This window comes from Quercus lobata, chromosome 8 (genome assembly GCF_001633185.2).
Source record: "Quercus lobata isolate SW786 chromosome 8, ValleyOak3.0 Primary Assembly, whole genome shotgun sequence".
Classification (NCBI taxonomy): domain Eukaryota; kingdom Viridiplantae; phylum Streptophyta; class Magnoliopsida; order Fagales; family Fagaceae; genus Quercus; species Quercus lobata.
The window spans coordinates 55,081,887-55,109,145 of NC_044911.1; the positions used below are offsets into that span (position 1 = coordinate 55,081,887).

At 36.0% G+C, this 27,259-nt stretch overlaps 2 protein-coding genes across 9 annotated transcripts; one reads left to right on the forward strand and one right to left on the reverse strand.

The window, feature by feature from the left end:
• Nucleotides 1–199: 199 nt before the first annotated feature.
• Nucleotides 200–3,855, reverse strand: LOC115955811 (serine/threonine-protein kinase PCRK1-like). The gene is made up of 5 exons (XM_031074167.1): nt 3,646–3,855; nt 2,336–2,741; nt 1,742–2,002; nt 1,466–1,588; nt 200–1,151 (listed from the first exon to the last, which is right to left on the reverse strand). Exons 2-5 carry the CDS (start codon nt 2,714–2,716, stop codon nt 633–635), a joined length of 1,284 nt encoding a protein of 427 aa, XP_030930027.1. The 5' UTR covers nt 2,717–2,741; nt 3,646–3,855; the 3' UTR covers nt 200–632.
• A 12,408-nt stretch (nt 3,856–16,263) lies between these two features.
• LOC115955984 (ABC transporter G family member 28-like) lies at nt 16,264–26,615 on the forward strand. Of its 8 annotated transcripts, none has more exons than XM_031074415.1 (14): nt 16,264–16,903; nt 17,312–17,388; nt 18,246–18,518; nt 18,835–18,898; nt 18,990–19,136; nt 19,434–19,468; nt 19,715–19,788; nt 20,149–21,059; nt 21,332–21,628; nt 22,989–23,483; nt 23,990–24,138; nt 24,442–24,731; nt 25,393–25,526; nt 26,086–26,615. In XM_031074415.1, the coding sequence occupies exons 1-14, from the start codon at nt 16,665–16,667 to the stop codon at nt 26,240–26,242; spliced, it is 3,342 nt and encodes a 1,113-aa protein (XP_030930275.1). In that variant the 5' UTR covers nt 16,264–16,664; the 3' UTR covers nt 26,243–26,615. The 8 variants fall into 8 exon arrangements, with proteins under 8 accessions (XP_030930275.1, XP_030930276.1, XP_030930277.1 ...); XM_031074416.1 differs by having other exon boundaries at nt 19,446–19,468; XM_031074417.1 differs by lacking the exon at nt 18,835–18,898 and having other exon boundaries at nt 19,013–19,136.
• The last annotated feature ends 644 nt before the right edge of the window (nt 26,616–27,259 follow it).

A 27,259-nucleotide genomic window follows, 5' to 3' on the forward strand; every position in this document is an offset into this window, starting at 1 on the left:
GATTATCATCTTTTGGTAAAAATGGTGGAAGATAAGTTTGTTATGATAATGCATAATCACTTGAGGAAAAAGCTGAATTGACAAAGATCAAAACACAAGATTTTCGTAGAATTGCCTAAACTGTAACTTATACACAACTAAACAATGTCTCCTACCTGAGAAAACAAACACATAATTCTGCCTGCATGAAGACCCACCATAAGGTTTATATAGTCATTATCAGTAAATGATAGCAACAGATATTCAAGTTCACAAATATTAGTTTTGAGGCCATCTACCAGTAAGTGCAAGCTTCCGATCATCTCAGAAAACTTCCATTAGCAATAAAAGCCATCAGGTGGTCAAATTATTTGTATATGCACATCTATGCTGTTAGAAATTTACATTGCATGGTACATAGAGATTGGAATAATTTTACACCAACAAAAAAAATGCAGCCTTGCCAATTATACTTTGCACTCACTCATCTATGTGGATAGAGATTTTACATTTGTATTGCACAATACACAGAGAAAAGAGTAATTTTCACATTCAACCAAAAACAACAGTCTTGCCAGTGGCCTTTGGCCTGAATGGCATAACTGGACTCCTTATAAGAGGAAGGAACAGGCTGGCATGGAGAGAGAAAATATTCAAAATGTATTGACAGACTTAGGTCTCCATGTTTGCCAATTCAAACAACCTCTCTCTCCAATAATTGGATCCACAAACCTTCTCTTTAAACGTTCTCTTTTGGATTCTATGAAATCATCTTCTGGAGCCAAAATCTTCATGGGGGGTAGGGGACTTCCAATATCTGTTGTCTCCACAATTCGATTCACCATCTCCAATACTTCACTCATTTTGGGGCGTGATTTAGACTGCCGCACCAAGCACCTGTTGGCTACAGCAGCTAACTTTTGGGCAGACTTGAGGGAATACTTCCCTTCGAGCCTTGGGTCTAAAATCAGCTCAAACTTTCTAAGATTAGACAGGTGAGGCCTGACCCATTCCAATAGCTTTTGCTCACCCTTGGGGCGGTTCCTATCAAGAGGGCGCCTACCAGTGATGAGTTCATAAAGGAAAACTCCATAGCTCCAGACATCACTTTTTGATGTAAGATGCCCAGTTTGAATGTATTCAGGAGCTGCGTATCCAATTGTTCCTACAACCTATATAAAAGTCAGGAAAATTGGTTCTCTATTTCTGTAAACTATCATTAATTAATAGACAGAGATTGCATCAGTCATGGTTTGTTTCCATTATCTTTCCACTTCCAGCAACAAGAAGAATAAGGCATGAAGAAAAAGGTATAGATAGAAAGTAACAATCTAACATGTTAGACAACAGACTATCCATTCAAGTGCATCTAATAAGATGATCAACATAACTGACATTTTCCAATTAATACTAACAAACATTTTCAATGTTCCTGCTAATTAGTTAGACATGAGACACCCAACTTGTGCAAGTTTTGTAAACATACCGCTGTTGAGACATGACTTAATCCATCTGAAGGCCCCAGCCTGGCCAATCCAAAGTCCGACAACTTTGCAACCCATTGTTCATCCAGCAGTATGTTTGAGGACTTGAAATCCCTAAAGATGATCTATGCCAATAACAAAATTTACAAAAGATCAATAATTTATAAAGAGAAATGTTTTTAGTCTAGTTGCTTTAATGCATAATTGCCTATCTTTTCTAAATAACTCTTCTAAAATTCAGCGGATCTCTTTCTTAAACTCCAAAGAACTCAAAGTACCTGAAAATCCATTCCTTCATGGAGGTATGCTAAGCCACGGGCAGTATCCTGGGCAATTCTCATTCTTGTGCCCCATGGAAGAGGTGTTCGAAACCGGTTTGATAAGTGATCCTGCACACTCCTGTTGGGCATGTATTCATATATCAGCAGCCTCTGGATCCCTCTTTCATCATCTTCAGCACAGTAGCCCAATAGTTTAACCAGATTTGGATGTTCGACAACCCCTAAAACGTTTACTTCTGTCACCCATTCTTTATGGCCCTGTCAGAAAGAGCAACAACAAAAATCATATAGGTATTTTGAAACGCTATTAAGACAGAGATATAAGAAGAAGACAATAATAGAGAATTTAATTTTATTCTTTCTTTCTAAACTTCACCAATGAGAAAGCAGATATGTAGTGTTTCTGGCACTCCCTACAAAATGCTAATGTGCTGTGCTAAAGGTTTTATTCCATTACTCTGCGACACACAGATCATATGTAAAAGAATTCTCTGACTTTTCTGTAGCACAAAATACTACTTAATACTGTTGCAAAATCAGATATAGTAAAAGTATAATTTCACTCAAGTTCAGAAGGAGGAAAAAACATGCCTGCAATCCTCTTCTACTTAGTTGTTTAATGGCAACATCTATTTTTTTATGTAGATCATCTGTGCTCCGGATCACAGCCTTATATACACCACCAAACCCACCCTCTCCAATCATGAGGGTGCGACTGAAATTCTTCGTGGCTGCCTTCAACTCTGAGAACGTGAATTCTCTGAGATTACTTTGTCTTTGAGACAAGATTGCAAATGACTTAGCAGAAGATGCAGTGCTAAATTCCAAGACATTCTGAGAATTAAATTCAGAACCAAATGGCTTCAAATCCAGGTCGGTTGATATGGAAGTGGAAGTGGACCGAACAGAATTAGACTGTATAGCCCTTTGCTCATTATTTTTTTCTTTGTTGGAGAAATTAAAACACTTCATAGTCCCTTTAAAACAGATTGCCCCACTGCAAATGCAACAAGTTTATAATGGTGAGAAAACAAGGCCAATACAAACAAGGAAAGAAACTACGTTTATATCTATTGCCACCACTAAATAACAAATCCCATGGACTATGAAATTCAAACAGTTCTCAAAATTCCTCTATCACATATTCATTTAGGTTGCATTTTTATTTGAGGATTTGAAGAACAATTGTTAGTATAAATTGCTTGATATTACTTTAACAACATATGATGATGTGACCATTGGAGATTTTGCTCAAAGTAAAACACTTGTGATATTATGGATTTGAATTGACATCTCACACCTAGTCATTTCTAATCATAATACAAAAAGCTCTATCATTTCATACTTTATTCAAGTCATTTAAACTACAAAAATGAAATCCAAATCCTTCTCTTTAAATTCTTTCATCCCAACGAACCATCAGATTATGTCATTTATGGTCCTATATTTTGCTTAAATGTTTCAATAAATTCAACATGAAAACAAGGAATTCAAACAAGCATATTTCATCATTTCTTTTGCAAACTCAAACCTTGTCAAACCCCCCAATATTCAAAACGAATCCCTCAAACTTCTGCAACTTTCAAGTCCTATACTCTTGAACTATCCTTCAATCTTGTTTTTCAGGAACCCAAGCTCCAATTTTGATCAATGATGCAGAATAACAATACTTTGTTCCACCAAAAAATTAAAGTGCAAAAACACATGCATAAAATTAAGAAGAAACTCTTTAAAAAAAACAACCAAAATTTCAAAAACCCAGAATTCCATTTCCATCTAACTCACTTGAATACTCACAATCCGGAGAATTCAATGATTTAGAAAAAGTCAATCTTTGAAATATAAGCATTCAAAAACAGAGAAATAATTAAAAGAGAAACTTCTAAAGAAGAAGACTTTACCTCTACATATGATAAAGTCCACTAGATAGAACTAAAGCAACACTTTAGATATCATTCACACAACTTCAATTTAGGAGCTTTAAAGAGAGACCCAGAAAGCAAAAGAATTGAGCGTGTCCAAGGACACGACGAGCTCTCCATAATCTAAGGCAAGTCAATAAAAGGCAGCTGGAATTGAGGTTACCAAACAAAAACTCCATATATATATAATAAACAGAGAGAGTAAAACCTCAAAAAGAATTAATAGAGAGAGAGAGAGAGAGAGAGAGAAAGGCTGTGTGTGTCTGTGTGTGAAAAGGTATAATTGTGAAAGCGACAACCGTGTGAGAGATTGATGGCTTTTGTCTGAAAGAAAGTCATAGAGCGAGTTATTTATGACGCGGACTGAGTCTGATGAGTCTATTATTCATTTATTGACAGTAAAAACTAAAAAGATTCTTTTTTTTTCTTTTTTTTTTGGTTGAAATTTTTCATATGCATGGTGTGTTTTTTTTTAAAAGGTAGTTGGCAGTTGTAAGCCATTGTCGAGTTTTGTCTGATTCGGCAAGGGATCAACATCCACTTGTAATAGCCATGAGACATGATTACATGTGTCTTGTTTCATGTACACTAGCATATTAAAAGGATTTTTTAAATAATAAAAAAAGCTAATAAAAGTATAAATAAAACCTTTTTTTATTGTAAATGAGACTTTGCATTTGATTAGATTCATTAAAAAATAAATAATGATAGTGACATATTTTTTTATTATATGCTAACACAACACAATTTTTTAAGTTCTAACAAAAAAGTGTACATGAAATGTACAATAAGATTTTTCATTAAAAAAAAAAAACTAATAATAGTTGTAAACCATTGTCAAGAACTTGTGCTTTTGGGGCATAACTGGGCTAGGCTGTTGTAACTCTATTTCTTAATTTGCGTAGGAAGTTTTCTAATGTTAAAGTTCTTTGTCTTTGTTTGTTTGGACCTATAGTTTGGATCAAATGTTTTTTTTTTTTTTTTTTTTTAAATTTGATAGTTACAGCCAAAGAGGATTTGAACATTAGATGTTCTTATTAGAAACATAAAAATAAAAATAAAAATAAAAATGCCAATTGAACTACAAATGATTATTATCGATTGAATGTCATAGGTTCAAATATTATTATATTTTTTTTTATAAAAAAAATAGGTTCAATTTAGGTTTGTCCAACCCAAACATAGACCCGATAAATTCGTCCTACTTGGAGCCTTTCGTTCAAGAACCTACTTGCTCCAAGTAGCGGCAGATGTGTTCCTTCAACACTAGACATCAATGGGTTGAGTAACTCTTTCCATTGTCTAAGATCCAAGTGGATTGATTGGACCATTCTCCTCCTCCTCTCACTGTGACCCATTTTCTTCCCCTTATGCCACCAATTTTCGCAAATCTAGCAAGAAATTTGTCAAAGCTGGTGGAGATCTCAACATATTCGCTAAGATATCTACTAGAATTGACAAGATCAAATCATGTTTCATAGTTTGTGTGTCACATTGATCACCCACCTTACCATCTCGATTTGGATTGAACTAAACAGAGAATTTATAGGCGAGTGGCGGGTTAACCCTAAACCCAATTTGACTCGACTCGTGGAAACCCCTTGTTAAATTACTCATTTGGTCCTCTAACTAAAGGGTAATATTAATGTGGTCCCTAAACTATTAATTTTGTCAATTTAGTCATTAACTATTAACTGTGTCAAGTCTCTCAATTTAGAAAATCTAGTCAAATTTATCCTTGAATCTCCTCTCTATTTAAATTTTAATGATATTAGTTAATGTGATAAATTTAACACATGTTAAAAGATTAACATAGAAACTGTAAAAAATTTCAAAATCAACTCAATTTCAACTATTAATTTTTTTTTATTATACTGTAACTAGCATGTACTCATGCATACGCATAAATGCATTTAAATTAAACACAATTGTTATCATAAAAATACAAATAATTAGTCAAATTATTTTTTTTTTAAAAAATAGCATGTAACACATGCATATGCATGGATAAATTTAAAATTAAACACAATTTTTATCATAAAAATATAAATAACTAGTCGCTAACCCATGCGATGCACGGGATAATTTAACAAAATTTATATATTTTTACTTTACTCAAATAAATACTTGTTTCAAAACAAATATGTTTCACCTTCTATTAATAATATGGCTCAAAGCATATTATGATTTTTTTTTAATATCTTTTTAACCCAGAATAGTAAAAAGATGCTGAAATTCTTAACAAATTTAAGTTAACAAAGAACATTTGTATATGTAAATCTTTCCATTTAAGAACTTTCACGGCCTTGCGAGAAACCACATACAACATTTTTTTAGATTTTGTGAGGTGATGGGTTACATAGAATTGAGTATATTTTTTTCAACAAAAATATTTTAGTAAAAAAGGCACAGGGGGCAGAATTTTGCCAACAAAATTGGAATGCTTTTGGCGTGGAATTTAAATTGAAAACAACTCATGCCATCAAAACCCTTAAATGTCTAGAACTTAAATCCCTTCAACATTATAGAAAGAAAAATTAGGCACTCGCTTGGAGTAACCGGGTCATTTTCAATAAATTTAAGTGTATGCAGCCAACTACAGCAACAATAGTGGAGACCAATTTGCACACAAAAAATAAACATAAAGTGAAAAGAAAAAATCAATCAAAAGAACAAAGTAATTAACCTACTTCTTATTAGAAAAATATTAATAATTGTGGGGCCCAAATGATCTATGGGCCAGGCCCATCCACCCAGGGAGAATCCGGAGGCCCAAGCCGAGGAGGGCTATGGCCCAAGCTCGACAAAATAGCCTTTGGATACCGCCGAGGACAGCTCAATCCTCGGCAGACCCAAAGTCCCCCCAAAGAAGAAATAAGGGTAAAGACGGTATAGGGCTGAAACTTGGAAGAAAGATCTAAAATATCAAGAGAAAGCTGCTGTTACTGCCATTTAATGCTCTGAAACTGACAGAGCCGTATTCTTTGGCTTTTACAACCATCCCTAACGACTTTGAGTATGGACTGATGGGACAAGTATCAACCTTGGAAAGTTTAATCCTACGCGTGGACGAAGGACAGTGGACGCGAGCTAGTATAAAAGGAAGAGTAAGTAATCTATAAGGGGGGTTGGGAAAAATGGCCAGAAACCAGAGCCTCCCAGCCCACCTCCAGGAGGAAGACTCCAGGGGTGTAGGGAAACTTAGGCTCGTACGAACACCGCGAAAACCAACCGCCTGTCAACCAGGGCCTAGCCTTCCAAACCCACGCTCTACAAATGATATTGTTAGGGGCCTTTTCACGTGCGAACCCTACGCCGTTACGGTCCGCCACGAATCGCGTCCTTACAATTGGCGCCGTCTGTGGGAAAGGCTTGTGTGTTGGTATAGGAAGTGGGTCGATAGAGTTTCTTCGTTATATCTAACCGTTGGTTATAGAGTTCTAGTATAAAGTTCTGTTAGGAACTACGTTTCTTGACTAGGGGCTTGGTTGGGGATCTAACTCCCTTAAAGCCGAGGTCCCCCGTAAAGAGCAAACTAGGCACTTGGTAGCGTTAACCGTACGGATAAACTCTAGGGGCTTGGCTGAGGAGCTAACTCCCCTAAAGCCAAGATCCACACAGAGATCAGAACCAACATTGCATGGTCAGAGCCTCAGGGGAAACCAAACCTATGTGGGTTTTGGACAGAACCAAGGCATTGCATGGTCCACGGACCCAAGCCTCAGGGGAAACCAACTACCTGGATGTGGAAAACTAGGTTTTGGACAGAACCAAGGCATTGCATGGTCCACGGACCCAAGCCTCAGGGGAAACCAACTACCTGGATGGGGAAAACTAGGTTTTGGACAGAACCAAGGCATTGCATGGTCCTCGGACCCAAGCCTCAGGGGAAACCAACTACCTGGATGGGGAAAACTAGGTTTTGGACAGAACCAAGGCATTGCATGGTCCTCGGACCCAAGCCTCAGGGGAAACCAACTACCTGGATGGGGAAAACTAGGTTTTGGACAGAACCAAGGCATTGCATGGTCCTCGGACCCAAGCCTCAGGGGAAACCAACTACCTGGATGTAATGAAAACTAGGTTTTGGACAGAACCAAGGCATTGCATAGTCCTCGGACTCAAGCCTCTGGGGAAACCAACTACCTGGATGAGGAAAACTAGGTTTTGGACAGAACCAAGGCATTGCATAGTCCTCGGACTCAAGCCTCTGGGGAAACCAACTACCTGGATGAGGAACCAGCTATTTTAAAAAAAAAAAAAAAAAAAAAAACTATGGCGCATAAACCTCAAAATACCATCCGAGGAGAACTCCGCGTTAACAGATGGGTTAATACCGTGATTGCGCGGGTTCCTCGGTCTACCCTCTGTTCCCCCAATATCAAAGGGGTTGATGCGATACGGCGCAACATATTACCCCAAAAGCACAACCAAAGTCCCTCGCTACTTAGCTACCCTTTCAGACGAATTATTTAGAGATTATCGTTCTCGGACATGGGTCTAGCATGCATCGCGTAGTACTCAGCGCTTATCCCGGTTAGTTCCAAGAATTTAATTTATTGAAAGTTACCATTGTTATACTTGATAATATTTGTGAATTTAAATTAGTAGGAACCTGTGTTAAAGCATTTTTTCTGCCTGGAATATCCTTAAGGGCAAGCTTGCATTTAATATTCATGCATAAAGTAGTTGTTACGGAGAAGAAAGATATGTATGGAGAAATAGACACATATTTTATTAAGACAAAGGAACAGTACAGTGTACAATGAAAAGCTGAAACAAGCTTACACTAAAACTGACTACATAAGTAAAGGAAAATACAAGCGAGTGGAGATAAGGCCGTGGGGACAGCTCAGAGGAGAGGTTGGCTACTGCGCCAAGTTATTGTCTAAGGAAACTATTCCTCGACACTTCTGCATGCCCATAACTCAGGCAGCCAAAGAACCTGACCTCAGGCTAACACCATCTACAGAAAAGGTGCTAGGAGCTTGAGGTTGGGAAGCCCCCACAAAAATTTGCCTGCTACAAGGCAGACAGTGCTGATGGTGGAAATTCCTTCTTTGGACATACCGAAAAACTGGCATGACCAGAACCTACTTCGGATTTTGACTAAAAGAGGGAAAAAGACCCTCTCCCCTATGACGAAATGGAATGCTCCCTTGAACTTGCACCTCCTTGGCCCGTACCTCCCTACTCTGAGTCTCGGGGGGACATGACGCCTTTGTGGCGGAGGGAGCTCCTTTTTCCCAAGCCCTGCCTCAAGCATGATGAACTAAGGGAGGAATCTGAAGGATTTGTGTGTGGATAGAGCAACTTTCTCTCCTATTTATGTTAAAAGATAAGGTGGTGGCATTTAATTCGCGCAGCGTCCCAAGGAACGCTACAGACAAAACGTCTCTGGCTCGACTTCCAACGTCGTCTGCAACCCTGAGGTTAAAGGAGTCTCGAGAAGGTGCACCTCGAACACTGGGACGCCAAAAGGTACCGCGTGATCAAAAGTTATGGAAACACCTCTTAATTTGTGGGCCCAGTAAATTCGCGGCCTAGGCCCGTTCGGCATATGGGCCCAGGGACAGAACCAAGGCCTTGTATGGTCCTCGGACTCAAGCCTATGGGGAAACCAAGTACGAAAAATTATAAAAATTACAAGTTTCTGGGCAGAACCAAGGCCTTGTATGGTCCTCGGACTCAAGCCTATGGGGAAGCCAAGTACGAAAAATTATAAAAATTACAAGTTTCTGGGCAGAACCAAGGCCTTGTATGGTCCTCGGACTCAAGCCTATGGGGAAGCCAAGCACGAAAAATTATAAAAATTACAAGTTATTGGACAGAACCAAGGCCTTGTATGGTCCTCGGACTCAAGCCTGTGGGAAAACCAAATACTTGGATAAGAAAAGGTTTGAATCTCATAAGAAGGGTTACTTGGTAAAAATGTTAGGTCACTTCATCCACGGCTTAAACGCCATAAAATGTTAAGGCCAATAAAGGTGTAAGGAAGGGGGTGGAACGCCCCAGCGCTTAGTCATATAAGAAGGCCGCTCATTTGGTGGGTGCTATATCTTCAAATAGTTATTCCTTACATGACATCAAGCCTTCGTTTTTCACCTCGGCTGACATTGGGTAAGTATTACTCTTCATTGATCGGCCTTATTAGGCCAAGCATTTCTATTAAAGTTATGGCGACGTCTTTTTTTTATCAAGTCTTTTGGTTTTAGTCGTCATTGATTTAGATGCTATATCATTGTGCCGAGCAGTGCTTGCAAATTTATGAAAACGTAAAAACATAATATGCGAAATAAGGTAGACAACAATCTTTATTAATATGAGAAATTGCTACAACATATAAAAAGGGGCTCAAACGAGCCTATACAAAATGTGAACTGCCTAAGCAACCATTACATCTGTAGTACAGAAAAGTAAACTGTCAAGCGTCTTTTAAACTCGTCTTCAAAGTTTCTCCAATCTCCGCCTCATTGCTGCTCATACTAAGAGAGGGACTCACTTTAAAAAAGAGAATGAATGAAGAAGAAGGAAATAGTAAGGAAGAAATCAATGACGAAGATGGAGGGGATGAATAAAGAAGATGGAAGACATGAGTAAAGAAGGAGGAGAAGAGGAGAGAAGAAATGAAAAGAAAGAAAAGGAGCAAAAGAGGGAAAAGAGAAAGCACCAGGTCGGAACTGGTGCTGGGAAGACTATAAGGAGAGGGCGGGGGAGGGCACCAGGGAGCAAAAGAGGGAGAAACAGAAGCACTTAGCCCCTGCCTCAGCCCTGACTCCTAACACGCCGGTGCCATATTAGGTACGCTCGTGAGGAGCCGGTTGGTAACGATCTTGGGTGTTCTCGACTCAGCCACGTCGAAAGTTTGACGTGACGAGTCCCTGCTTCGGATTTTGACTGAAAGAAGGATGAGGTTGATTTTGAGTCTTCGCCATCCTTGTCCCGATCGAGCCATAATGAGCTTTATCGGAACGTGGCGTTTTTGGGAGGGGTGGGGCTTTTGCATCCCTTGTTGTTACGGTAAAGTGTGTCACGATTTAGTGTATAAACCAGTGGGTAAGATGAACCCTAGGGGAGGCCAAGTATTTCAAATCTCAGAAGGATGAAAAGGGATTCTTTGCAAAAACAATAACCTCCTCCTTTCCTTCTTATACAGAGGGTAGAGCGGGAGACATTTAATAGGTTCAGATCTCCAAAGGAATCTGCCAACACAAACATGCCGGTTCCGCTTCTCCACCCCATCAAAACAAACCGCCAAATTAAAGAAGTCTCGTAAATAGTGGTCATTAAAAGCACGTTTTGGAATACCCAAACGATAAGAGCGCATCAAGCGCGAAACCAAAAAACCGTCTCATAGACCGGTGCATTTCTTGGACAGATGAAGAGCCGCCAGCATTATTAATAGGCCAAATTGATTGGGCCGTAGGACGAGGTTGGACATCACCAAAACCCCCCCTTTTCCAACCAAGAGGTTGGACAGCCGGGTTTTGAGGGGCTATTGTGGGGCCCAAATGATCTATGGGCCAGGCCCATCCACCCAGGGAGAATCCGGAGGCCCAAGCCGAGGAGGGCTATGGCCCAAGCTCGACAAAATAGCCTTTGGATACCGCCGAGGACAGCTCAATCCTCGGCAAACCCAAAGTCCCCCCAAAGAAGAAATAAGGGTTAAGACGGTATAGGGCTGAAACTTGGAAGAAAGATCTAAAATATCAAGAGAAAGCTGCTGTTACTGCCATTTAATGCTCTGAACCTGACAGAGTCGTATTCTTTGGCTTTTACAACCATCCCTAACGACTTTGAGTATGGACTGATGGGACAAGTATCAACCTTGGAAAGTTTAATCCTACGCGTGGACGAAGGACAGTGGACGCGAGCTAGTATAAAAGGAAGAGTAAGTAATCTATAAGGGGGGTTGGGAAAAATGGCCAGAAACCAGAGCCTCCCAGCCCACCTCCAGGAGGAAGACTCCAGGGGTGTAGGGAAACTTAGGCTCGTACGAACACCGCGAAAACCCACCGCCTGTCAACCAGGGCCTAGCCTTCCAAACCCACGCTCTACAAATGATATTGTTAGGGGCCTTTTCACGTGCGAACCCGACGCCGTTACGGTCCGACACGAATCGCGTCCTTACAATAATAATAAAGTAATGTTGATGATGGCATGATAATGCCATAAAATAGATTCCAGTGACTATTATCCTAGTTAGAGCATTTCATGAGATGAGACTGTGTAACCTTAAATTTAGGTTATGAAACATAAAAGCTGTGCATAAGGGATCAAATCAAAGGAAAGCACAAAAAAATAGAGGTAAATGCTTTATATATATAAGAGAGAAAGTCCTAACAGCATTTTTTTTTTTTTTTTGAATTAAATCAAATTAAAAAATATAAATAAAAAAAATGCTAATGTGGAAAATTGTGGAGAGGTCAATCAAAATTTAGAGGTTTCGGTTATATATATATATATATATATTAGTCAAATTATTATTTTTTCAAAAAGTAAACATAATTAGTCACATAATAAAATTCTTAACTAAATTTAATACTACTTATGATCATTTTCTTTTCTAATTTTTAATAAGTTTCAAAAGTAAACGTAATTAGTCACGTATTAAAATTCTTACCTAAATTTAATACTATTTATGATCATTTTTTTTTCTAATTTTTAACAAGATAGAACATGTGGTGATCTTTGTTGTGTGGTGATTTTTATTGAGTATATGTGTTTGAGTTTTTATTTTAAAAATTTTATAGTTCATTACTATCAAATTCTTAGCATTTTATACTCATTAACTCATTTGACATAAAGATTAAAAAACTTAAGTGAACACATGGCACAAAATTAACCCACAATTGAATTCTAATTTAGAATTTAATTAAATTTGCTCTAAGTTTTGACTTTAATTATATATATATATATATATATATATACATATAGATATAGACTAGATTCTTCGTCTTTAAATTTAATTTTTGACTTTAATTAAATTAACTCACTTAAAAAAAAAAAAAAAAAAACTTAAATAGGACATGTAGTGCAAAATTAGACAACAATTGGAATCCAATTTAAAATGTAATTGTTTTTTCTCTCAACTTTGACTTTAATTATATACTAGTGTATAGTATCGTGCATATACATGAATACAATTAAAAATTATCACAATTATATGGTTCAAATTATACATTGTATCAGTTTACACTTTTTTTAAATCTTACATTTCTAAAATATATAATGGTTTCTCATTACATATATATATAATTTAGAATTTAATTAGTTTTAGACTTTTCGATTTTTGCACCAATAATTCACTTGCCACAAAAATTAAAAACTTAGATAAACAGGTGGTAGAAAATTAGACTCCTATTAAAATCCAATTTAAAATCTAATTAGATTTGGACTCTTTTTTATATTTGTAGGGGTGTTGGGCTTGGGAGTTCACTATCTATTTATATATTGGGCCTATGGCCCAAGCCAAGGACGAGAGATTATCCAAGGGAGATAAGTCTTTGATAGAAGAGACTGTGTTAGTAAACAAAAAGGTTAGTTTTGATCACAATGGCTCAAAAAGGTGAGCCGATGATAAATACCTCATTGGCTAGCCAAAGCCGAGGTCAGAAGAGGTGGTCTGTCGTCTAGAGTAACATTCTAGGAAGTTCCATTGGTACAGATAAGCATTACAGAGATATTAAACAGGAAAAAGTGCAAAATATCTTAGGGGAAAGCTGCTGCAACTGCATTAAATGCACTGCAACTAACTCTCTGGCATCTTTAATATGGAGGTGATACCTGAGCAGTGGCTATCAGTCTTACAGCCACTACACAGGAATTATGGAAGGTGCTGATGGGACAAGTATCAACATCAGCCACTTGGCATGCACGTGGTAGACGAGGATGAGAGGAGAGGGGAATATAAAAGGAAGAGGAGGAAATAGGAAAGGGGGAATCGGAAAATCAAGAGAGAAACACTGTAGCAATTAAGAACCAAACTTGTAATTAAAGATAAGGATTATAAATAAGAACGGTTCTCCTCGGACCTTACCGAGAACGATTTTCTTCATCATAACCCTGTCTGTTTACATCTTATTGTCATCTAAATCTACAATTGTATTTTTCTGATTCATTAGAACCCAGTTTTTCGAACCCAGTTTTTCCAACCCATCATCTACAAATTTATTGTTTTTGACTTGTTGGGCCTAAGTCCATTCGTCTATTGGGTTAGGGACCCAAATTCAGTCCTTACAATATTCAATAATTCACTTGGCATAAAATTAAATGGAACACGTGGCGCAAAATTGAGAATTCAATTAAAATCTAATTTGATTTTCTCTAAACTTTAGTTATATATATATATATATATATTTATATTTATATAGAGTTGGGTTCAAGTTACACCTAGTGTAATTCTAAACAATGTTACACTACCTAATAACTTGTTATTAAATTCATATTTTGAAATTTTAACAGTTGAATTACATGTTCTATATATTCTTAACATGCATACCAATTTTAATGTTAATCGGATGTAATTTACCATTCGATCCATAAACTCATCTTTTATGCATTATTTTAAATTACAAAAACTTGAATTTAAACAATAGATTGATGACATCGCTATTGATATTTGATTATCTTTAAATTTTGCAAGCATGGAGAATATGCGAAGATAATGTAATCTAGCGATGAATTTATCAAAATTCACATCTGATTAAAAGATATTGGGTGGTATAATATTACTTAGAGTTACATCAGGTGTAACTTGAACTCAACCATATAGATGGTAATATAGCTATACTCATTTTCTAAAGGGTTACATTGGATAGGCCCTCTAACACCATTAACATGGGGTTGTCTTGGTTAAGTATACGACATGTTTTTTGTTTGTTTACATAAACCTTACAAACAGATAGGTCCAGGAGAATAGCGGCAAACAAATTGATACTTTGTAATCCAAAACTATATAATAAAACAACTTTTTTTTTTTAGTTGAGAAAACTATTATAAAACAAATTAAAGGTTAGTTTATCCAAAGGGGAAAAAAATAATTAAAGATTACATATGGACTATACGTCTGTCAGTGGGTTTGTCTTTAGCGTCACAACTTTGATTAATTGGTTTTAAGTTTCTCACTTTTGGGCAAAATTTATGGGTTGCAATAGGTTTTGAGTGAAGTTATGGTATGATTTTGTATTAAAATTTTTTTTCTTCTTCCTTATATGTGTGTTTGTTTTTCAAAAAAAAAAAAGAATGGATAATTTTCTCACATTGCTTAAAAGAGTGTTTGTTTGTAGTATAACTTGTCTCATCCTTCCTTAAAAGTTACCATGGTTTTTAAGTGAAGTTGTGGTGTGCCTTTGTGATAAAACATTTTTCCCTCTCCCTTGTGTGTGTGTGTTTGTTTCTCAAAAAAAAAAAGCGTAATTGTCCCACATTACTTAAGAGAGTATGTTATGTGTAATATAACTTGTCTCATTCTCCCTTAAAAGTTACCATGACTTCTGAGTAGAGTTGTGGTTTGCTTTTGTATTAGAATCTCTTTCCCTTTCCCTTGTGTGTGTGTGTTTGTTTCTTAAAAAAAAAGAATGCGTAATTGTCCTACATTATTTAAGAGAGTGTCTTGTGTGTAGTATAACTTATTCACACCCTTCCTTAAAAGTTATCATGCCTTTTGAGTGGAGTTGTGGTGTACTTTTATATTAGAACCTCTTTTCCTCTTTCTTGTGTGTGTTTATTTCTATCTTCAAGAGCGAACGCCATAATTTCAAACTCTCTAAAAAAAAAAAAAACATTTGGGCAAAACTTGCTCAACTATGATATGATTCATATGAATGCCACCTTTCTTTTTTGGCTCTGGGCTTAACTTTTCCCTCTAAATGCCACTTTTTTTCCTCTTTTTAAAACCGGGCTTTCCAGTTTCCTCACCAATCTGCTTTTCTAAGATCTGCAAACAAAATTTAATTCTCATTATTAATTTGTTCAACTGAAGAAAGGATATATGGTCTTTTGTTGAGATAATAAGTTGTGATTGGTATATCATTTTTACATGAATCAGTCCATTCCTAACTTTACTTGTAATATACATCAATCACAATGTACTACCTCAATAAATATGAGAAAAGAAATTACAATTTTTTTTTCTTACTTATTTTTTTCTTTGACATCCTTTCTTTTATCTACTTATCCTATATCTTATTTTAATTAAACTAAGGATTTTTTTTTATTTTTTTATTTTATATATCTCCAACAGAAAAATTACAAAGTCCTCTAGTGAACAAATGACGTAGTTCACTACTACACTAAAAGACTCTCACCTGTTTGAAATTACTGAGTTAGTAATCAGTTTCTATTTTAAAAAAATTTCTAACCTAACAATTTCAAACAAATAAAAATTTTTTAGTAAAATAGTGGATGACATCACTTATCCACCATAAGAAATTTATAATTTCTCCTCCAACTGGCATCTGCGCATGAAAGAATCCAAGTCCTACACACATAGTTTTAATTTAGTTTATAGGTGAAACTTTAAATTTACTACTTCCACCTATATCGTTCATGTTCCAAGTTCCAACCATTAATAAAACAAGAATACGAAACATGTCTGAAAGCCGGCAAGACAAGTCGTTAGGACGTGGTTTCTAGTTTCTACTTGGTCCCACCATGCTCTCTTCACTTCCGCTTCTCTCTGTCTCTGTGTCTCTCCCAGGCTCTTAACTATTCTCATTTCCCGTGTATCACTCCCCCTGTTTCACATTGACATTTGAAACATTGAAACCCCCACATGGTCACATACCATTTACTAGTCCCCCCACAGACCCCACAAAGTACCCCAGGGACCAAACTGCCAAAACCCAAGTTCGGTTCATCTCTGGATCTCTCCACAACACAAAAAAAAAAGCCTCACATTCTGCAAACTCAATTTACCCTTTTATGAGCTCAGAATATTTGTTAGTTTCATCATTTCAAAACTTACTTCCAATCCTCATACATCTTCCATTGTCCAAATGAGCTTAAAGAACCTCAAAGTTTTTAACTTGAGGACAATTCTCACTTCAGCTGCTCTAGTTTTAAGTTTGGTACACTTTGTCCAATGCCAAGATGTGAATGACTACAACAATAACCAATTTGATAACCCTGCAGTTCTTCCTCTTATCACACAGGTCGTTTACAGTCAGATTTCCAATCTGACTGCTGTTATTGGTCAGGATATTGGCGACCAGTCCAGCTTCTGCATTAGGGATTGGTGAGTGATCCCACTTTGTTTGCTCAAAAAAAAAAAAAAAAAAAAATGCATGGAAAGAATAGAAAATTGGATTTTGAATCTTATTATATTGATTTCGTTTGGTTATGAAAAGTCAGCACAATTTAAGTAAATGGGTGAATTTGGTAAGCTAAATGAAGTTCTTGCTATTAATGGTATTTTGGATTCAATTGCTAGATTAGTAGTTGCTTATTGAAGCTTAAGCTGCTTGAGAATATTGTAATTTTGTCTATTTATGCGTTTAAGATCGACTTTTTAATTTCCTTTCTTTAGTTACAAATTTTTTGCCATATGTGTATTTTTGAATCCCATTAATCTTTTTATTTGTTTACCAGTATAAAAGGGTTGAATTTATTTGATTTTATCTTGAAGCTTAGTTTATTGTTTCAGGAAAACTGACTGGGATCGAGCCTTTAATTTTTCAACCAACTTGGATTTCTTAGCTTCTTGCATCCAGAAGACTAATGGTATAAGTTCTTTTGATTAGAAAGAAAATGATAATGCTACTCTTTTGGTCAATGAGAAAATCCTGGAAAAAACTGTAGCTTAGGATTTTTGATATTTTAATATCTATTTTGCTGAATAACATATAACCATATGACTCAGTTCAAATGACCTCTCATTTAATGGGGAAATCTTTACAACATTAATCATACATTCGTGATGTTTGCATCCTATTTTTACCTCAGTATTTTTGGCAACCAATTGAGATGTTCAACAATCAGCGAGAAGCTGCATGTTGTTAGTGAACCAATGTAAAAACTGCAAAAGAGTAATGATTTAGTGGTCATTCATGCCTGATTATTGGGTTGCTAGATAGATGTATATTAGATTATATGTTCTTAGAATGTTTGGGATACTGTAGAATTTGCTAGATCTATTATTTTCTTTTATTTTCTTGTGAAAATTCAGTAATTGTATGGCACATTGAGTTCAACATAATTATCATTTTGTTACTGATAAGGTTCACTCTCTCTTCAACGAATATTTACTTATCAGGAAAAGAATGCCATGGTTCACATTAATTCATTTCCTATATGTTAAGAATGAGAGTCAATTTACAAACCATCAATTTCTTCTAGCTACCAATTAGTAAGCTACTACTGTCCTGGAAAGCTGCCAATTAGTAAGCTGCTACTATCCTCCTGATATTGCATTTCTTCAGCAAGTTGTAACGAGGAGGGTCTTAGAAATTCTTTCTCCATAAATCTGACCAACTATGAATTTTTTGTCCTTGCTGACTTTTCTCAATCTACTTGAAAATATTTTTAGGTTAACATCTCTATATCTTCATCTATTCATGGTGGTTTTCACTCTCCTACAGGAGACATTACACGTCGCATGTGTTCAGCAGCAGAATTGAAGTTTTACTTCAATAGTTTCTTTGAAAGATCTGGGAGTACCAATTACTTGAAACCTAATAAGAACTGTAATTTAACCTCATGGGTAGAAGGCTGTGAGCCGGGATGGGCTTGTAGTGTTGGCTCAAATCAGAAGGTTAACCTAAACGAGTCAAAGGTCATCCCCGCAAGAACACTCAACTGTCAGGCTTGTTGTGAAGGTTTCTTCTGCCCTCATGGTCTTACCTGCATGATTCGTAAGTATTTGAGAGTCCTGTATATGCTTTCTTTCTATAAAAACCTGGAGGAGCTTCTAATTGAGAAAACTTCAAACGTCAATTGTCTTGTAGACATCAATTGCCATAATAAATTTGTGATACCAAGTTATTAAAATAGGAGGCCACATATAAATGTTACCATTGGGATAAAAATTTATGAAAGGTCAACCATTTCACTCCATATCTCCTAGGAATCAAGTAGTACTTATACATATGTACTTTTTCTTTTTCCTTGGTTAAAAGCTGTCTCTGATGTTTCTTCTGGTTGTTGGCATTTGATATCATGGTCTTGAAGCTTGCCCATTAGGTTCCTATTGTCCCCTTGCAACTCTCAACAAAACTACTGGTGTATGTGAACCGTAAGTTCCACTTCCAGTCCTAAATATCACTTCATTTATGGTATGGCTTATGTGCTTACAGAATATATGAAGATGATATATGTTTCTGCAGATATCTATACCAACTACCTCCAGGGAATCCAAACCATACCTGTGGAGGAGCAAATATTTGGGCTGATGTTGGTAGTAGCAGTGAGTTATTCTGTTCAGCTGGATCATATTGTCCAAGTACCACCAGCAGACAGACTTGCACTAGTGGGTATAAAAATTTTCTCATTATTGATCACTTAGCAACCTTCTCTAATGTTTTGCTCGTTGCAACCTTGTACTTTGTTTTTGAATAATGTTTTAACTTGATGTGAAAGAGTGCTTTCATTGTTGTGGACTTAGAAGCCTTCGTATCTTAATGCATGTATTTAATTTATTTGGAGCTATAAGAGCATGATCTACTTTTGGGGGAAAATGAGTTGAAGTAAAAAGAACTTCTATTTTTTATAATTGTCTTTCTTGCCTCTATGATTATTTCCTAATGCTGTCATTTTTTTCATGGGACTAGACATTACTGCAGGATGGGTTCTACATCTGAGAAAAGTAAGTTTTTTTCCTCTCCCCCACCCCCTCCCCCTTTCAACTAAATTTCTGAAAAAGTTTTACATAATATATAGCAATGCATGTGTCTGCATGCCTTTGTGTAAAATAGTGTTTTGTATACAGTTAATTTTCAAAATTTATATGTTTGCTAGTTTCAATATTCCTATGCCTGTATATTTTTGGAGTTCAATTTCACTGTTCTTCTGGGTATGAAGTGCATTTAACTCTTAACCAACCACCTTGCAGGCTGCTTTAAGTTGACTTCTTGTAATCCAAACTCTGCAAACCAAAATATTCAAGCATATGGAATAATGTTGTTAGTAAGTTGCTCCCTTTACTTCTGAACCATAAACTTGATAAATGATCTTGCCTGGCTCCATCTCTCAGCATCTTCAATTTTTCTTGAAGCAAACTATGCAAGTCTTAATGCTATAATATCCCAGAAACTCTGAGAAAATTCTCAGTTTCAATTTCCATTTTATTGATTTTCTATACAATCAGCAGATTTTGATTCTGTGTTACATAATAAGAAGTGTGCTCCTAGCGCGCCAGCACCACACCCCCCCCCCCCCCCCCCCACACACAAATTAACCCATGGTTAACATCAGGCCAAAAAAAAGGGAAAAAAAGAAGAAGAAAATTTGTTAGTAGAAATTGATGTAATTCAATTACTTTTGCAGGCTGCTTTAAGTACTCTGCTACTCATCCTTTACAACTGTTCTGACCAAGTTCTAACGGCCAGGGAAAGGAGACTAGCCAAATCCAGAGAAGCAGCAGCCAGAAGTGCAAGGGAGACAGCAAAAGCACGTCAGAGGTGGAGATCAGCAAAAGATGCTGCAAAGAAGCATGTAAGTGGATTGCAAGCTCATCTATCACACACATTTTCTCGTAAAAAAGATGCAAAGGATCCCGAGAAACTTAAGATTTTGGATCGAGTTATATCTGACATAGATGATGATCCATTACCACCTCCACATCCAAGTATGTCAGCTACCCATCTACCCTCAAGAGAAAATAAAAAGGAACCCAGTGAGCTCATGCAGATAATGCATGAAATTGAAGATAACCCTGATAATTATCAAGGTATAAGTATTGAAACTGGGGATATGAGTTCTCATGTAAATGTGCCAAAGGGAAAACAAACTCATACCCAAATTTTTAAGTATGCATATGCTCAACTTGAGAAAGAGAGAGCTCAGCAGCAAGAGAACGAGAAACTTACCTTCTCAGGAATAGTTAATTTGGCTACTCATCCAGAAACCAGGAAAAGGCCTCTGATTGAGATTTCTTTCAAAGATCTGACCCTTACCTTGAAAGCAAAAAATAAGCATCTATTGAGATGTGTTACTGGGAAAATTAAGCCTGGCCGCATTGCTGCTGTCATGGGTCCATCTGGGGCTGGAAAAACAACATTTCTTTCTGCTGTAGCAGGAAAGGCAATTGGATGCAGGATGACTGGTTTAATTCATATAAATGGAAGTAACGATTCAATCCACTCATATAAGAAAATCATTGGTTTTGTGCCACAAGATGATATTGTACATGGAAACTTGACAGTGGAAGAGAATCTCTGGTTCAGTGCAAAGTGCAGGTACGCCCCATTTGCTCCTTGCAAATTCTTACTGCTTATCTTGTATACTCCATATATTGTGGCCATCATCTTCACTTGACTGATGGAGGTTTGGTGCCAATGTTTATCATCAACATGCCATAGATGAAAAGTTTAGAACCTAAAATCCATATTCATTTTTCTTTTTCAATACTAAATCATCGATAATCTTTGATCTGCATAATTATTTTTCTGTCAATCTTCCTATATTAACTGCTGCCTTTTATTTATTATTATGGACTTTTGTTGTGTAGACTACCCACTTACTTGTCAAAACCGGATAAAGTTCTAGTTGTTGAAAGAGTTATTGAGTTCTTGGGGCTTCAGACAGTGCGGGCATCGTTGGTTGGAACAGTGGAAAAGCGAGGAATATCTGGGGGCCAGAGAAAGAGAGTAAATGTTGGATTGGAAATGGTCATGGAACCTTCACTATTGATCTTAGATGAACCCACATCTGGTTTGGACAGTGCATCATCTCATCAACTTCTTAGAGCACTTCGACGTGAAGCACTTGAAGGGGTAAATATCTGTATGGTGGTTCACCAACCAAGGTAACTTCTGTAACCACAAGTCTGCATAATTTGAAAATCTCTTTCAATCTTTCATCTTCTTATTGTTTCTTTTGTGTTATGTCACTTGTATTTTCCATGTCATTACCAAAATATTTTACTATAATTTGGTACAAGACTAAAAAGGCATCTTTGGTGACTAAAGTGGGGGCCTTTAGGTATGATTTTTTACTATTAACTATAAATGATTATTTGTTCAGCATAATAGGAAGTAATACCAGTTTTTCATGTGTTAAATGTTGAGTTTTAAGATGGGTCTAACATTCCAGCCGGTGAGATGTACATAGAGATAAATAATACTGAAAGCTGATCTAGTGCTTTTTAACTCAAATTTCTAGGATTGGTTTATGTAATCAGCATAAAGCAATATGCACAGCAAGATTTACAGGTACCTAACTATAAACAATGACAACTACATATAGAACCGCCCCGGGGGGGGGGGGCATGGCCCCCCAGGCCTTTGTAATTTTTTTTGTTTTTTACTAATATATGCTACTATATATTATATAATAGATTTGGTTCAAAATTTTCATTTTTGTCTCCCCCTCCAAATTGAACTCAAAATTTAAATAATAATACCACGGACACAACTTTTTTCACAACAATTTTCCCAATTGTTGAAGTGGTCAAATGTGATTGGGGGAGAAAAAATGGTAGCTCCATGAGTAAGATGACTCAAAAAGTTTGGGTTTTTAGAATTTGGGGGCTACCATGTTGTCTAGCTCCACCTAATTTTTATTGTAACTATGGAGCAAACATTTACTATCATGCATATTACCAAAATTAGGTTTTGCTACAAAATAAAAAAAATATTTTGTACATTATTTATATATATATATAATGATATTCTAATAGATGCTTTCATTTTGTACATAAAAAGGGAAATTGTTGTGAGTTTTAGTACATAAATTAGTCATAGATGAATTTAATGATACAAAATGAAGGTCGAGTTCCATTTTTATATATCATAAATGATCAAGTTGAAATATATTAAAAAACAATTTTTTGTATATATTATTTTGTTAATACTTAATGGGTACTAGTTTTATTTTTTAAGTATTATTTTAGCTTTAAATTTCATGTATTTTCTTAATCTTGAATGATCAAAAAAAAATTTATTCATATTTTGGCCCCCTTTTAAGTTAAATATCTGGTTTCATCCCTGCCTATAAAGTTACAAAGTTTCTTTGAATGCTTATCAGATCCTATATAGGCTTGGCTAATTCTTATGAGCTATAATTTTGATTAAGAAAGACATCATAAATCTTATCTTAGATTCTATGGAATATTTTAATTTTACTTTTCTTCTGTCATTTATTAATGGGTGAAATTTCTGCATCAGCTATGCCTTGTTCAAGATGTTTGATGATTTGATACTTCTGGCAAAAGGTGGTCTTACAGCCTATCATGGACCAGTGAAGAAAGTTGAAGAATACTTTGCTGGCCTTGGGATCAATATCCCAGAGCGAATAAATCCTCCAGACTATTTCATTGACATTTTGGAGGGTATAGTGATGCCAGGTGGCAGCTCAGGAGTTAGTCATGAAGATCTACCTGTCTGTTGGATGCTTCATAATGGGTATTCAATACCCCCTGATATGAAGCAGAATGCTGCAAGACTTGCTAGGTCTTCAATAGATGTAATTCCAGCTAATGAACTCAATCATGCTGGTGCTGGAACGGAGGAAAATTCTTTTGCTGGAGAGTTATGGCAAGGAATGAAAAGCAATGTGGAGCTGCAGCGGGATAAGATACGACTTAATTTTTTGAAGTCCAAGGACTTAACAACGAGGAGAACTCCAGGTGTATTGCAGCAATACAGATACTTTCTTGGAAGGTAAATAATTATATGTTTTAGATACCCTCAAGTATCACATTTTTCAGATAATTTTTTTGCTGAAATCTACAAGATGGTTAACAATCCCAAATTCCCATACTCATCATCAGAATAATCATTTTTCTTTTAAGTTATGGATCATAATAGGACTTTTCAAAAGGATCTGTTTGGCTCTTGAAATAAATAGGAATGGAGAGGAAAATGTGATTAGTATGTTCTTTCTTATGCGTCTTCAAACAATTACAAACATTTTCTTCCTTTGAATTGTATTTTTTGAAGACCAAATGGAGGGTAAAAGGTTGGTCATGTGACTCCAAAAATTTGTTGGTTATTCTAGTGAGTCATATTTCTTTAAAACATAATGACATCCTATTTTTCCCCCCATTTTAGGTCATGTTATAAAATAATATGAATGTTTTGAGGCTCCTGTCTACTGATCAGTTCAATATTGCTGTCTTTTCATTAGTTTCTGAAGCTTGATCTTCTATATGCCCACGGCATTTCAGGGTTGGTAAGCAGCGATTACGGGAAACTAGAATACTGGCAATGGATTATCTAATCTTATTACTTGCTGGAGCTTGCTTAGGATCACTTGTTAAAGTGAGCGATCAAACCTTTGGTGCAGATGCTTATACTTATACCATAATTGCAGTTTGTAAGTAATATTCTGTTAGCCACTTCATAAGGCTTTCTTTGAACTTGCTTTGTTGATTTATACACACAAAAATCTTAATAGGAGTAAGAGATACTTGCTTCTAGTGAAATTTGGGTTATTGTTTCTTGTTAAAACAACAAACTGTATTCTTCTTTAGACAGACTAAAATCTATAGAGGAACAATCAGTAACATGTCAGATTTGTCTTTAGTGAATCTGTCTGGTTGCCAAGTCAAATAACACTATATGATATCCATAAGCACAAAGGTTACTTCCTTACTGTGATCCTTATTACTGATTTCAGCTCTTCTATGCAAAATTGCGGCTTTGAGATCATTCTCCCTGGACAAATTACACTACTGGAGAGAGAGTGCTTCTGGCATGAGCAGCTTGGCTTATTTTCTCTCTAAGGATACAATTGACCATTTTAATACAGTGATCAAGCCTGCTGTATATCTCTCTATGTTTTATTTTTTCACGAACCCAAGATCTACCTTTGCAGATAATTACTTTGTCTTGTTCTGCCTTGTGTATTGTGTAACTGGTATAGCCTACGTGTTGGCCATAGTTTTCGAACCTGGTACAGCCCAGCTGGTGAGTAACAGAAGCACACATTAAAGAAATGACAGAATTTTCCTCTAAACTGGTTTGGAGGAAAGTTTCTCTAACCCACTACATGGCAACTAAAAAGACTATCCACATGTATTTTTAATCACGACTTGTTTAAAATTTTTAATGAATGATGTGATTTCATACATGTGGATGATCTTATAAAATGCTGTGTAATGGATTTGAGGAGATTCCTCCAACCTGGTTTGGAGGAAAATTTTTTCTGCAAAGAAATGGAAAAAATTTGGTTTCAAACATTTTTGGAGCTATCTTGCTTCAACCCATGCTTACGCACAAGACTACCCCTCTTCCTGAAAGTTTTGCGGGGACAACTTTACAATGGTGGACGACCACCTGTAGGGGGTTTACTGTACAAGGCCCCTGCAGAGGAAAAGCTTTAATCTCAGTGATGCTTAGTGTGATGTGGCGATTAAAGAAACCATCCATGTGTAGTTTTAGTCGCATTACTTTTTTAATGAGTCGTATAACTTGTTTAAATAATACACATGGATAATCTTATAAATCGCCACATAATAGCTTGGAAAAGATAGCTCCAAACATGTTTTGAGCCAAAGAAAATATCAGCTTACCAATTTAAATTTTTTTATATTATTTATTTTCACTGACAAGGCACTGTTTCTTGCAGTGGTCAGTTCTTCTTCCAGTTGTTTTGACTCTCATCGCCACACAGCCAAAAGATAGTGAATTTATGAAGATTTTAACTAATCTATGCTACCCTAAGTGGGCTTTGGAGGGATTCATTATTGCAAATTCTGAAAGGTAAGGTAAAATTATCCTTCCTCTGAAGAGAGTAACTTTTTTATTTTTTTTACAATAAGTGGTGGTGGGAGATGTGAACCCAGGTTCCCCAATAGAGAGAACTGGGCTATGCCATTGAGTTATATGGCTCTTAGTCTGAACAGAGTAACTTACATATGTGTGTGATGTACATGTTGCGCCCATTATACATGCAACATGCCTAACCAAACTAATCTGCAAATTAAAGTTCAAATTTCTAACTCTCCATATCAAGAAAACATGGATTAACTGGCTGGACTCTTAACGCCAAAAAATTCAACACTAATCTTAAGTGGGTTTTGATTTTCTTTATATCAGACCTGGGATACAATTAAATATTCATGTTTGTGAATAAACCCCTTGGATTGAGGTTTGAGCTGCTCAAATCTGGGAAAACCCATTTTTGCCTGTCATGAGCTGGATCCCGAATCAAGATACTTGAACGGCCATTAGATTATATATGATTTCTAATTCCCCCTCCCGCCCCCCCCCTTTAAATGATTACAGTTTCCCTGATGTTGTATTATCTTTTGCACTACAGGTATTATGGAGTGTGGCTGATAACTAGGTGTGGTTCACTTCTAAAAAGTGGTTATAACCTTCATCATTGGAGTCTATGTTTAGCCATCCTTATCCTAATTGGAATTTTTAGTCGTGTGATAGCATTTTTTTGTATGCTGATCTTCCAAAAGAAATGAGGTCAGACTAATTGACATTCTTTTTCCATACTACATATACACAAACCACAATTTATGCTACTTTGAGAGGATTGTATCACTGTAACATGTCGTGAAAATGAGATAAAGGTTCATTAAAGTTCTCAGTTCAATCTGCTGGCTAACACAGGCTGAATCATGTAAAAGGTGTTTGACCAGATCATGTTGTATATCATAGGATTTAATGGTGCAAACTTTTGATGAGGATTGGTTGGCGTCTCTAGGGGAGAGGTATCTCAGAGGTTGTACATTTGAATCCAGTTTTGTTTCTGGTTTATTGTTTGTAGAAATAGTGGTTTCACTTCCTCCTCTCACACAACAGTGAGTAGGGCTATTTGAAACAGTGCAACATTTATTAGTGGTGCCTTTTATATTTAAAATGCATTATAATTATTATTATTATTTTTAGTTTAAAGTTCACTATTCTTACTTATTGAAATGAAAAATTACTAATTAATTTATGGTATGATAATAATAAATTAGATTTTAAAACGTAAAACCACCTAACAACGTCAACTTGCCAAAACAAAGACAAATTTTAAAGCATGGTATTACTCTAATTTATCTAACACATAACTCGAGGAATTTATACTACCAAATCAAAACTAATTTCATATAATAATAATAAATATATAAAATGTCATGGTTTAGGCATAAAATTTTACCCCCCCCCCCAAAAAAAAAAAAAAAACAATCCATTATGCTTTTAAAAAAATAATAATAATAATTGCCTTTAGGTAATTGAGGTGATGCACGATACAGGATAGGAAAGCTAGAATCTAATTTTTGATTGGAATATTAGTATTGATAGAAATAGAGATTGTTTGGCATGTGATGAAATGGAAGGTTTGATAACTATAGTTGACGATTTACCATGTGGGAGATGCATGTTTATAAAAATTGAAACATGAACTTGTTATCGGCAATTGCTCATCATTGATAACTAACATATTTACAACAATTCTTTTTAAACAATTTAAAATTTATAGTGGGTTGGAT

Coding starts and splice junctions, on each gene's coding strand:
- LOC115955811 (XM_031074167.1), bottom strand. CDS start 2,716: ATGAAGTGTTTTAATTTCTCCAACAAAGAAAAAAATAATGAGCAAAGG. Junction 2,003..2,335: donor TAAGTAGAAGAGGATTGCAG/GCATGTTTTTTC, acceptor TCTTTCTGACAG/GGCCATAAAGAATGGGTGAC. Junction 1,152..1,465: donor TAAGTCATGTCTCAACAGCG/GTATGTTTACAA, acceptor ACTTTTATATAG/GTTGTAGGAACAATTGGATA.
- LOC115955984 (XM_031074415.1), top strand. CDS start 16,665: ATGAGCTTAAAGAACCTCAAAGTTTTTAACTTGAGGACAATTCTCACT. Junction 18,519..18,834: donor TGGTCTTACCTGCATGATTC/GTAAGTATTTGA, acceptor ATGGTCTTGAAG/CTTGCCCATTAGGTTCCTAT. Junction 19,469..19,714: donor GGGTTCTACATCTGAGAAAA/GTAAGTTTTTTT, acceptor ACCACCTTGCAG/GCTGCTTTAAGTTGACTTCT.